A 13,197-nucleotide genomic window follows, 5' to 3' on the forward strand; every position below is an offset into this window, starting at 1 on the left:
TGGATGGAAGGATTTTATTTGTTTCCTCTGTCAAAAGCAGTGATACATGCAGTTGGCACAAGACTTGTTAGGCATTAGAGTCATAAATATTCACATGGAGAGAAATTTAAATGACAGCAGAGCAGTGAGGACAAGAATTGCTTAAACCCCAGCATTTACCTGAGAAGGGAGGGGCAGGTGTGGAGGAGGCAGAGCAGGCTGGGACCTCCTGGGTTCAGCTTTCTCCATCAGCTTTAATGAGTGCTGGAGCCACCTTCATTTCCATTCTTGCTGTGTGGTTAGTTCAAAAACAGAGCGGAGAAGCAGCTCAGCTCCATAGCACTAATGAGTTTCAACAGGAGAAAAAAATATTTGAGGTAAGAGATGTGAGGATGAGAAGCTCAAACACTCTCACCTTTTGATCCTTGAGCATATTTACACTCATGTTGGTGCTGAGTAGAAATTGCTTTTTCATTTAATCTGCTTGAGGGTGGTTTGGAAATCACTTGTGAGCATTTTTATAATTGCAGCTTTCCAATGCTGTTTTTCGTCTTAGCTGCTGTTGAGCAAACAGCCTGGTCCCTCTGCTCCCCACTGTGCCAAAACACTTATTCCTAGTAGTAGTAATAATTAGGCTGGTATTGCTTTGCAGTTTCCTCAGCTACAGCTCCTGACTGGCTACAGGGAGTGTGACACCAAACACAGGTGGGTGAGGTTGCTCTGACTGCAGGAGAAAGTGCCAATGGCAGCTTCTCTGATGGAGAAGTCTCTGTGTGGCAGTGAGGGATGGCCTGGGGATGTGCCCACTGCCCCATGCCAGGGCCTCCCAGCCTTGTGGGGACGCTTCTCGTCCTACAGACATCCCATGTAGCAATTCCATCAGCATGAATTGTTTGTACATGCTCTGTGCAGGGTGGTTGGGACATGCACATTTGTTTTTTCCACATTTCAGTCTCGCAGCACGAAGCAAAGCTCAGCCAACATCATCAGCATGGTCAGCTAGGTGAGAATACAGGAGCACAGCTATGAAGGGAAACACAAGTTACTATTTTACATTCAGGTTCTATCAGCAGCAGCCCAGCATCCCTAGGCTGCCCCTCAGCCAGGGCTGCTCTTCTGAGCCTGCAGAGCTCTGTGTGGGCTCCTGGGCCCCACAGCTGAGCAGCAAATGCTGTGGATGCCCATGGTGTGCAGCCTGGCTGTGACAGTGCAGAGTCCCACACGATGCCTGGCTCCACAACAGCCCCAGCCCCAGCACAGCAATGCCCACAGGGCTCCCAGCTCTCCTCCTGCCAGGGCTAAGTCCAGGAGTAAAGGGAACAGAGTCGTGACAGGGTAAGCACCAGGAACATCCCCACCCAAGGAGTTGTAATATTTTCCACCTTTCCCTCCAGCAAATCCTCATAAAAGACTTCTTATGATTTTTAGGAAATAATTCTTTATGCTGCTGCTCTAATGGGTGACCTCTCCAGTGGGATCCTGGTGCTGAGGCAGGGATCTGTGGTGGGTCTCCCAGTAAATGTGTGTGTCAGAGAGTGCATTTCCTACTGTCCAAGCCTTGGGCAAAGGGCTCCTTTCTGAATAGCTGTACTCAAGTGTCAGCAACATCTGCCTGCTTGGCACTGCCTGGGAAGCACTGGTACTTCAATGTTCCCACTTCTTCTCCAGCACAGATGGGATTTGTGTTCTCTCAGCTCTCTCCAGCTTTTCTTCATGCTCAGGGCAGTTCTAGGCAGTAGGTGGGAGGAGATGTTTTATGAACTGTTGCCTTTCCAAAATGAGAACTGATTGCTGTTTCCTTAGCAGATGAGACTCTGAATTGTCCCTTTGCCCATGGATGAGGGATATGATGGATCACAAGAGTCTGCCTGACTCACATGCATGTTCAAGCCATGTTTTCTGTGTGAGGACTCCAGGGAGAGCTGCTAGAGCACAGGGTTGGTTACATCTTGTGAATAAAATTATTCTAAGCAGCTACTTCTTCACACTTCAGCAATGGCTGGGAGCAAACAAGCTTTTATCTTTGCTTCTTTCCAGATGCATCTGTGCTCTGAAATCCAGTTATGGATGGTGGCTTTTTTAGGTACCTGGAAAGACTGGAAGTATCTCTGCTTAGTGGGAACACCACCCATGACATTTTTGTCACAGTGAGAAGTTTTTCTTCCTTCTTTTTCATCTATGCCTGCTGTTTTGAACAAATTCTGCCTTCCTACAGAGCAGGGCAGGGCTGGGTTTCCTGCCACTTTCTCTCTGGCTGAGGCTGCCAATTGCTCTTCAATGTTAATGAGCATGGGGCCATTTTCTTTCTGGCTGTGGTTATTCCCTAAAACTGTTCCCTCATCCCTTCTGAGATATCTCAGCTCCGAGCATACTGCTTCTTTCTGAACTGGTCTTGGGGAGGGAAGCCTTGGAAAACTGAACACTCGTGGAAAACTGGTTTTCCCTGTGTTTTTTTCTTCCCGGTTTGTGGGATGAAGGTCACCATTTGGGGCAGAAGAGTTGCACTGTGAGTAACCAGTGCTGGCGCTTTCACCATAGGAAGAAGCCTTGGAGGAGCAAAGATTTCCTGCATTGGTGTAAATTTGTTCCAGGGGGTCCTCTCTGGACCAAAAGTCGGTTTCTGCAGGTGGGACTTTTCCCAGTGGCACCACACTAGAGATGAAATTGGTCAATTTACATTTTGACCTTTCTTGCTGTGTCCCCACAAGCGATGGAGAACCTGACACATCCTCGAGGGTCTTCAGGGTCTTTCTGTCCTTACCCTTACGTCTGCTTTCCAGAAGGGCTGGGAAGGTGGGCCTGGCGAGGTGGCAGATGGATTGGATGTAATCATCACTGGAGTGTGAGTCTGGGCTGGCTGCAGCACTCCCAGCCCACTTTGGGTTGCTGCTTGGATCCTCCATCGCTTCCTCGTGGGTTTCCCGTATGGTTGGGAGAGGCTTTGAAAGGCTGAGCCTGATCCGGGGTGCCATGGCTGCAAAGAGCAGAGCAGAGCTGATCAGCGTGTGAAAACCTGCTCTGGCAAAGAAATCCTGGCCTGGTTTCTGCCTGAGCCACCTGATGTCTTCTTGAGGTAAACACGGCTGTTAACAAAAACCGCACTTTAAAAGTTTGCTGGCAGTACTTTCATATCCATGGCTTCATAAAGAGCTTCATAAATGTGCCAAAGAAGCCAGGTCATTAAATATGGCAGTAAATAAAGGGTTCGTTAAGGAGAGCAGCAATGGTGCTCCCTCCCTCCCTAAGCAATGCAAGGGAGCACAGCTGGAGATGCATGGGGCAGGGGCATGAGCTTCTCACTGCCCTTGGTGGAGCAGCAAGGCACAAACTGCTGTCCTTATTTAATGCTCCATGTCTGTCCACTGTGACAGGGCTCCGACTGCACCCTTAGCCCAGGCAGGCAGGAGCTGAACCCAACAGGAGAGGGGCTGCCCTGCCCCTGTGGGGAGCACCACCTACATAAAGCAACGTGACAGTGGTGTCTTCTAGAAGCTGTAGGTGAGAATGTACAGGGTCACTTTTGTCTGTAGTTCATAAAGGTAGTTAAGGAGAGGTAGGTCCTCCCCTGAGTGCTTACACAGAGTCAAAGGGATTCAATTCATGCACTTTATACTCAACTCATTTTAGGATGGATTTCAATTAAACTGCTCCTACTACTCAGTTAAATATATTGAATTACAAATTTTTCAGTATATTTCATGCTGTAGTGTTTTCTAACTGTACTGATTTTTTTTCCCCCCGAACACTCCCCTCTGTGCTTTGCTTATCTCCCCTTCTGGCAGAAATGACCACACAGCCTGGATTTTTTTATCTTTTTTTTACTGCTTCCCCCAATGAAATTTGTATGTGACTAATCTGCAGACACAATATAGCTTTGTTGTGTGATTAAACGCAAAACTGCTTTGCTGGCTATTTTAATGCCTTGCTTGTCATTGCTGTAAATAAATCTGGCTTTGTTGAACCTCCCTGCAAAGCTGCAGATCACACACGGAGCACAAATGAGCAGCTCGTGCTGAGCTCACCGGGTCCGTCCCTCCCCAGGCTGCTGCTGGCCCTCCCGGTTTTCCTCATGTGCTGCTGGAAAAGCCAGCCAAGCTGGGATTTTCTGCCCTGAGAGCAGGAGATGCTTGTTTTAAACCTTAGGGCCCTTTTATTATCCTTTTTTCCTGCCTGCTCTGTTTCTCTCATGTCTCCAAGCCTTGAAGAAAAGGCTTTTTCCTTCCTTCCCCCCCAGCCCTGGCCTGAGCTCGGCAGAGCCTGGGCCCGGCAATGAGAGGGAGGATGCTGCTGGTGAGGGGCAAGGGCATCTCGTGTTAAATCCCGATAGTGCTAATCAGCCACTGAGTCCTGCCAACACGCCCTTCCTCCGGAAGGGAATTTAAATCACCTATTTGCAGGTAAAAACCTCTCCCGATGATGGGATGGATCGGGTCCCGCCCGGCCGCGATCCCCTTCGCCCGGGGCACCTCCCCGTCACCCGCGGCCCCCGCGGAGCTGGACCCGCTGCCTGCAGCCTCCTCCCACCATCCGTGAGCATCCCCCGGCTATCCCTGGCGACCCCCGGCACACAGCCCGTGGCCGGACCCCCTCCCCTTACCTGGGCTGCTGTCGTCTCCCCGGGCTGCGCGGCTCTGCCCCGCTCCCCGCTCCCCGCTCCAGCACGGGAGATGTGCTGTCTAACACTAACCCATGCGCCAGCTCCCTGCCTCAGTCAGCTGATCCCGCTGCCTGTTTTTGTTGCTGCTGCTAAATATATCCCGCTGGCTGCCTGCCCTGCCCGAGCCGCAGCCGCCGGGCGCCCAGGCAGGCACCGGGGCAGCCCGCGGGCACCGGCCGGGAATGGCCATCCCAAATCCCACATCCCTGCGGCTCATTGCCGGCCGGGAATGGCCATCCCAAATCCCACATCCCTGCGGCTCATTGCCGGCCGGGAATGGCCATCCCAAATCCCACATCCCTGCGGCTCATTGCCGGCCGGGAATGGCCATCCCAAATCCCACATCCCTGTGGCTCATAACCCGGCCGGGAATGGCCATCCCACATGCTCATCGCCTGGCAACCATTCCCCGTTGCGGGGAGGGGAAGCGCTGCCTGTGCTCCAAGCTGGGGTGGGAAAGAGGAGCCATAGCTCCTTCATGTTTTATTGCTGGAAGGGGAATCCTTAGGGTTAAGGGCTGTTTTTCTTCCTTCTCTGCCTTATTTTGTGAACAAATTTGTGCTGGTTTTCCCAAGAGGCAGTGGGTGTTTGTAGCTTCTTTAGTGCTGCTCTCTTCTGTCCCTGCTTCCATTCTGCTCTGAGCTGAGCATCCCTAGGCCAAGCTGTACATCCCTGGACTGAGCCACACATCCCTGGGCTGAGATCCACATCCCTGGATTAGGCCCTACATCCCTGGGCTGGGCTGGACACGCCCAGGCTGAGCTCTGCATCCCTGGGCTGGGCTGGACACCCCTAGGCTGAGCTCTGCATCCCTGGATTGAGCTGTATGTCCATGTTGCTGTGGAGGCACAGCAGCAGCCAGCCCTGCCAGGCACCTCCCATGGCTGTGCTCCACCAACCCCCTCTCCCACTGCTCCCAGGATCATCCCCATTTGTGTTTCTCTGAGACCACACAAGTGCATTACAGCAAATTGCTGTGCCAGGAGGACTGGCAGCATCCGACCTTGTGGGTCCCTGGGCAGCAGGGATTTGCCTTTGTTTCCTGGCTTATTAACATGCTGCAAACTAATTGCAATTCTGAAGCAATCCCTGTGTCCCTCTCATAGCCTCTCTTATAGCATCACATTGCGTGGGGAGATGAATTGTCATGTTGCAGCAGAATCTTCCTTCTGTATTTATTTCCCAACACTGTCCTCAGAGGCAGCCCCAACAGCTGCTGCTCTTTCCTGGGAATGGCCATCCCACACAACATCCCTGTGTGCCCAGGCCAGGGAGTGTGACTGCATTTCTGAGCCTTGCTGCTCCCCACAACGCCTGTCCTGACCTGCTGGAGGGATCAAGAAAAAAGCAGAAATTTTTAATTAAAAATAACTACTTTAGTTTTAATACAAATATTCTGTGTTATCAGCATTCAGGCTGGAATTGGCTGTAACAGCTGATTTAGTCACCCAAGCCCACACTCATCATTCAGGTTTTTTTTTAATCTCCATTAAAAAGAAATGAGCAGCTCAACAGACTTGTGCCTCCCTTTGGATATGGTTCTAAGAAGCAGATTACTTTTTTTCTGGAAATAGCCATTGATTATTATTTCAATATAACAGGTATGTATGCTTAAGCTATTTGTCTGGACTTCTGGTGCCAAACAGCTGAATTTAGCTGAAATGACCCACAACCTTTCATGCATTAAATTCACTAACAGCAATGATCATCAGGGATCATGCTGTACTAACTCAGAGCTTCAATTTTTCCTTCTTGCTTGCAGGAAACGTGATTACCATCAAAAGGAAAAAAACCCTCAGACATCAGCTCTGCTAAGCAGCTGCAGTATGGAGCTTGGGAAAAACATTTTGTGAGGAAGATCACTGAGCTGGAAACAAACTCCACATGTGCAGATGTGCATGGATAAATTCTCTTTAAAAAGAGTCTTCAAGATGGTTCCTCTGCCCTGGTAAGTCTCTCCTCCCTGCTGGAGTTACCTCCTTCTTAAAGTTATGATGGAGTGAATAGAACATGTTACATGGGAGGGACAAATATATCTCTTTTTTTGTTTACCTCGACCACAGCTATTTGTTTTCTTCTTTCATCACCTGCATCCTCAAAAAAATTTAAAAGAAACAAGATGCAACTTTGAGTGCTTGCTCCAAGAATGCCATTTCTGTTATTACTGATCTGTCTATTATTAAACTGTATCTTGCATGGATGCATTTTTTATCATCATTTTAGATTATACATGTCGCAAAGTGCCTGAACGCTGTTGTGGGTTGGTTCCTCTTGGATGCACCACACAAAGAGGCTTGAGAGTGAGCACTGGGAATTGTTGCAGGTCTCAATGAGGGCAGCACTGCCATCACTTGAAAACCTTTTCCTGCCTGGGCTCACATGAAACCCCCTGTCCTGCCAGAGCCCAGGTCACCTAAAACAGGTTTGTCTTTCCATAGCTGTTGTGTTTCTTTAATAAAAGATTTTTTAAAATTAAATTACAATCACTAGTGGAACCTCTATATTACTGGCCTCTAAATTTTCTTCTGGAAGAGCTGGAATATGTTTAGATGCCTTAAGTAATAACCCCAGAAATTATTCTTGAGTTATTTTCAGTGTTTTGGGTGGTGGCATTGATCATGGCTCTATGTCTCCGCCGCAGGTGCTGTCTGTGTTTCTGTCCTGCAGGGTTCCTCCTGCAGCCCCAGCCCCAGGCAGGGCAGGGTGCAGCCCAGCAGCACCTCGGGCTCCATCCAGCCGTGATGGGCACTGAGCCGAGGGGGTTCGATTCCTCCGGCCCTACCCGAGCGCATCTCCCCAGACCCAGGGATTTTCCCGGCGGGGTCACAGCGCAGCGGCCGTTCCACAGTCGCACTTTTTGTGCCGTGCCACCACCTAGCGGCGGCTCCACCGAGGCCAGGCGTCCCCGGCCTGCCGGGAGCCCCGGGGGCTGCGCGGTTCGGCTCCATCCCGGGGGATGCTGGGGAGAGCGCTCTGCTGATGGAGCGTAAAACCCAGCGGGTTAACCAGGATAAGGATGCTCCCACACGTGTCATCCTGCTCTGCTCCTTCCTCTAATGAGATTTAGAAGTGCTTGATGTGGTTGTGATGTGGCTCCATCGCTCTGGGCCCTGCTCAGCTTTGCGAAGTTGCTAAAGGAGGAGGGACAGGGAAAGGTGGTGGGGAGGGGGCAGGGGAGAGCAAAGGTGAGCAATGAACACACACACACACACACACACACACACACACAGCTAAGGGAGTTTCCAGGCATTTCTCTCCCAGGAAGGCTCAGGAGCCTTTTTTGACCCCTCTGAGCAAGCTGAGTGTTAAGCCAGAACACCCTGTGGGAACACCCTGGAAATCATCCTGAGCCCCCCTCGCTGTGGGAAAGGGGAGTTGAATTTGCACAGCACTTTGGAGGAGCTGCTTTCTGCCTGGTGTAATTAAGAATAATCTGAAAATTGCTTTCCTGGCCTGGAATTGCAGCTCCTTGAGTTGCCTTAAAAAAAAAAAAATTCCTCAGAGCCAGATGATGGTGAAAAGGAATAAAAATCTGATGTAAGCAAGAAGAGGAAGAGAAGGCCTCCTGTGGGTATCAGCTTTTTGCATTTGAGAGACAGAGAGCAAGACCAGGGGGAAGGAGAGGTGTTGGACATGACTGAGCCCACCTTGGGTGTCCCTCGTGTCTGGGGTGTGGACAAGAGACCCTTTGCCATGGCCACTCTAAAAATCTCAAAATCTACAAAAGCAAAAGGCAATTAAATATAACCCTTGTTGCAGCTGTAAATGCTGCATGAATTATTACAGTAAATGAACCCCAGGTTTGGGCTTGTCCGCTGTTTTATTGGGGCATTTAAATGTGTAAGTGACTTTTCCAGATGGAAAGTGTTGAGGTGGCTCATTACCTGATTAAAGAATGCTGGACTTGAATGCCCTGCATGGTGCTCACTGAATAATCACAGCGAGTAGGGATCTTTCAAATCCTCAAACAATTTCAATCAGATGAGAAAGATTCAATTATGCTTTAAAGGGAACCCAGCTACACCCATGCAGGATATGGCAGGAGAGTGTGGGCTAAAGAATTTCATGGAAAGGAGCAATTACTTTATCAATAGGACATGCAAAGCAGAATTCACTCATCAGTCCTGAATAGAAGCCCAAATAACTGAGCCTTTTAAAGAGGTGATACATGGACCAGGATGGATTTGGGCCTCAAGCAGGTTTAAATGAGTGTGATTAATTTCTGTGCAGTTGTCAACTGAGGTTTTGGTCCAGTGACTTCATGATATTTAGCCTTGGATAATGGATGTTGTAACAAGGATGTAGGACTTTGGCAGCAAGTGTATCCCAATCCCACTTCATTAATTAGAATTGAATTGGTTTTGATCTGAAGATGCTGGTTCTTCCTCTTCTAGCATCTCTGCATAACACTGACTCAATGAAAAAAGCACAGGGAAAAGCCAAACACTTTTTTTTGCAAAAGAACACGGACATTTAAATTTAATAAATTATAAAATTAAAGATTCTAATTTGTATATACATTTTTAATATACAAGAAATGGCTATTTATTGCAATTTCTGTTAAGGCATATGAAAGTGAATGGAAGTTGCATATAGATATTCAGATGAACATATCTAATACTGTGCATTGTAGGTGAGTAAATAAGATATTAAATGCATTATGTAATAAAATAAAATAAAACCCCCTTTGAGTACTGGTAAAGCACCGTTTCTAGAATTCTCAAAATATCTGAAAGCATTCTATGGAGGTGTTGTGAGACTCTAAATATTGAATGGATATATGGATATAAAAAGTGATGCGTTTATAATAGATAACAGAAATTTTAGAAGAAATGATGGTGAAAAAAATGGCAGATGACTGAAGCCAAAGAAACCAGAATTTGTTTGGGACATTTTTCATGAGAAGCTGTCACTTGGATTTTAAGTTTAGACAGCCAGAAAAATGACAACTGAGAAAACTGTACCTGCATGGTGAGATCATAAATAGATTGCTTTGTGGGAGCACATGACTTTATCTCTCAGATCTCTGAGACTGGTCTCTGCAGGAATATATTTGTTTATAAACCTGCTTTAGTTTCTGGGGATTAGGTTACATTAAAATATTGCTTTCTGCTTGTTATGTCTGAAAATGCAGCACCTGGGCAACAGCAAACTGGTTACAGAAGATCCACTGTGATGATGCTCTTGCCCAATTACAGCATTGTAGAGAAGATGAAACAGTTGTCAAGTTTAACCAAACAAAAAAATGACCAAATTTTCCACTTCATGACACAGAAATGAGATCAGCTCAGGAGAGCAAACCCCCACCTTTTGTCTGGGCTGCTTTTTCTTTATCACTAGAGCCTGGTGTTGTGTTTTCCAGTAGAAATGATATTCATGTTCTTGGGGAACTGCTGAAAAAAACACCTTCTGAAGAACCCATGGCAGCTTGAAAAGAGGGCATCTTTTCTGGTCTGAAGAGACTTAACTTCCCCCCTTCTCATACAGGAAGAGTGTGAAGAGAAGGCAGCTGGTGGCACCTGCTCCTTAAAGAGATGTCCATCAGCCTCTTGATGTCTTGAGCAATGTAGACTGAAGCTGCTGCCTCAAGTAGTTTAGTGCTCCCCCCAAAAACAGCTAGAGAAATATTCAGTAGAATTTAAACCACTGAGAAACAAATAAAATTAAATCTCTCAAAAGGTGAGACTGAGAAGGGAACAAGCCCTTCCAAAATGCAGATGGCACAAGGCATTGCATTGGGTTCCTAACGAACACAGGACCTAACACAGCCCCAGACCAGCCTTCCAGGAGCCTGTTCCTGCTCCTTGAGGCAGCAGAACTTTCCACTTTATCTGGAAAAATGCTTTTTTGAGCTGTGGGCACTGCCTTCTGTGGTATTTCTTCACACTGCCTGGTTGACTAAGCCTATTCCAGAAGCTAGGGCAGAACAGAATCTATTAGATGAGTTACCTCAGGGGATTGGAGCAATGGTTCTTGAAGAAGTCCCAGAGGGTAAGACTGGTACTCTCCAGGCAGCAAACTTTTACCTCCCCATCTGCGTAAATCCAACTCCAACCCTTTCTATCTTTGGGTTTGTAAAAGTTTTTCCTAAGTTTCATATGCTTGGATGAGCTTCCTAGTCTATGAAAAAAACTGGGGGTTGTGGTTTATTTTTATTGTCCACAGAGCTAAAGGGATATTGACTTGAAGGGGAAAAGATGAGTTTTGTACTAACCACATCTGTGTAAAGGAAATGTGGAAGGCAAGAAACACTCTGACTACAGGCTGGGAGCTGCTGAAGTGTCTCCCATGGCACAGCAGCTGGAATGATGTTGATTTAGACACATCTCCCTTGCTTATAAATAGAATGGTGAGGTTTTTTTCCCTTCAGTGCTCATTACTACATTGCTGCTGTGCACAGATGTGACCTGGCCCTACACTGTTGTTAAAACTTGTCCCATCTGTAGGTAACCACAAATCCCTTGGCACGAGGCTGCCTGGGCCTGCCTGCACACCGTGGCTGTGTGACAGCCAGCAGGCCATGGAGCAGGGCTGGGACAGGGGCAGGACACCAAGGACAAGCACCCTTGGACTGCAGGAGAACACTCCACGTCCCAGCAGTGAAAGTCTGTGGTGGAACTGTTCCCACTGTGCTGCCAAACTGCACAGCCTGAGTTTTACTTTTCCAAACCAGAACAGATTTTTGCTTGTGCTTGCTGCTGCTTCCACATCTGCAGCCACGTCTGCTTGGCCCAGGAGATGTTTCCTCATGCTCTGGACTCTTAGCAGGCCTGTTGGGCTTCCCAGCCCTGGTTTTCCTGGTCTTCAGTGTATCTCTCATCCCTGCACTGAGCTGCTCTAAGTGTATCACTGTGGTCCTGTGTAAGAAGGGGCACTTGATGCCACAATCCCACCTGAAAATATTCCTTCTCTGCTTGGGCTAGTAGCTCCATGAAGAATTTTTCTTAGACCAGGCTTGTGCTTCAAAAACTTCTGGCCACACTTCAGGTCAAAACAGTCCCACATGTAGGTGCTGTAAAGCCTGAGGTTCCTGCAGGCTCTTGCCTCCTTTCCAGCAGGAATGGCTCTTTTGGAAGAGGAGACTGGGCAGTTCATTCATTCATGGTGACCAAGGGCAGAAGGTCGATCACAGAGAGTCACACGTGCTTCACCTTGCAATACCTGTGAAGCTCTTTGCCAGCAGCTGGGCCAGAGAAGAGCTCACACATTGCTGGGAATGCAGCACATTCCCAATAATTTTGTGACTCTATATATGGGTTTATTGCTGGTGCTGCTTCAGACCAGGACCAGCTCAGGCTGGAGGGTGAGATCTTCCTCTCAGACTGGAAAATATGAACTTGGAGCCACCAAACCTACCTAGTGGTAAAGACAGGATTTCAGGGAAGCCCCAGAGTCTGCAGGAGATTTACCAGCAAAGAAGAAACAAATGGAAGAATCCAAGCCAGGAAAAAATCTGCTCAGATGCCACCCACAGCAGGAACCAGTCCATGCTCCCTGTCTCGGCAGTGCTAGAGCCAAGCTGAGTTCATCTTCTGTTCTCCAACCAAGAATTCAAAATGACCTATGAAAACCATGATGACCCTGAGGGGGAAAAAAGTACTCAAAGGGTTGTCAGGTTACACATCTTAAAGTTTTCTAGCAGACCTGGTGCTGTGAATATACAATGTGTGTGTGTGTGTGTGTTCATGTAAGGGCACAGCTAACAGTTGTTCACTTCTGCACCAATAAAGCTGTTCTAAGGAAGGGAAGATAATACAACATTAATTCCTCAAAAATAACTGCATCCTATGTGTGTGTGTGTGGGGGGGGGAGGGGGGGGAAGTTTGTCTTAACAAAGCACCAAAGAAAAGACAACAAGAATCCAGTCATATTTAAGTTAAACAGAGTGTGGGTAGAAAAAAAAATCAGACCAATAAAAAAAGCACCAACCAATAAGGATCACTGAGGCTGTTGCATTACAGGAACCTAAAGATTATAAAAAATATGGATAGTTGTAAACAGAAAGACTAGGATGTTGTCAGTCCAAGTTGGCCAGATCTACCCTACTAAATGTCTTGCACATGTCCAAAAGTTTAGGAGAATCCTTTAAAATTGTTTATGGAAGTATGTAAACTACTGTTTGTCAGTTTTTAATTTACACATAAATATATGGCTACAGAGTTTTTTCTGTATTTTCTTACACAGCCCTGGTTCAGGAAGCTACGTGAGCACATGCTGAGCTGTGGCCACAGAGGCAGCTCTGCCAGGGTCAGCCAAACCAAGCCTGGCATGTCCCAAGAGCCTTCCCGAAGCTGGCTGTGTTAGTGCCAGGGTTTGTGCAAGGCACAGAAGCATCACAGGAGTGCTGACCCCCTGCTTGTCAGAGTTAAAGGGATTTATTATCTTGGGACTGCTTTCTGCCATACTAAGGGTGACTCCCATCACTATTCCCAAGCAGTTTTACATAGGCATAGAAGACTTTAAGGAGTCTGTAACTGAGAAACCTGCTAACCTGACCTAAGTAACATGGTTTGTTTGGATTCAGTGGGACACTGTAGGGATATTGCACTAATACTCTGCTG

General features: G+C 47.6%; 1 protein-coding gene across 1 annotated transcript; it reads right to left on the reverse strand.

Moving 5' to 3' along the window:
- On the reverse strand, nt 1-4,706 carry LOC118692150 (uncharacterized). Its single transcript, XM_036391795.2, has 2 exons — nt 4,577-4,706; nt 1-2,953 (listed from the first exon to the last, which is right to left on the reverse strand). Exon 2 carries the CDS (start codon nt 2,949-2,951, stop codon nt 1,962-1,964), a length of 990 nt encoding a protein of 329 aa, XP_036247688.1. The 5' UTR covers nt 2,952-2,953; nt 4,577-4,706; the 3' UTR covers nt 1-1,961.
- Between the last annotated feature and the right edge of the window lie 8,491 nt (nt 4,707-13,197).

Source organism: Molothrus ater, chromosome 15, assembly GCF_012460135.2.
Source record: "Molothrus ater isolate BHLD 08-10-18 breed brown headed cowbird chromosome 15, BPBGC_Mater_1.1, whole genome shotgun sequence".
Taxonomy (NCBI): Eukaryota; Metazoa; Chordata; class Aves; order Passeriformes; family Icteridae; genus Molothrus; species Molothrus ater.

Excerpts from the sequence above, each read along its gene's own strand:
- LOC118692150 (XM_036391795.2), bottom strand. The coding sequence starts at position 2,951 with ATGGCACCCCGGATCAGGCTCAGCCTTTCAAAGCCTCTCCCAACCATA.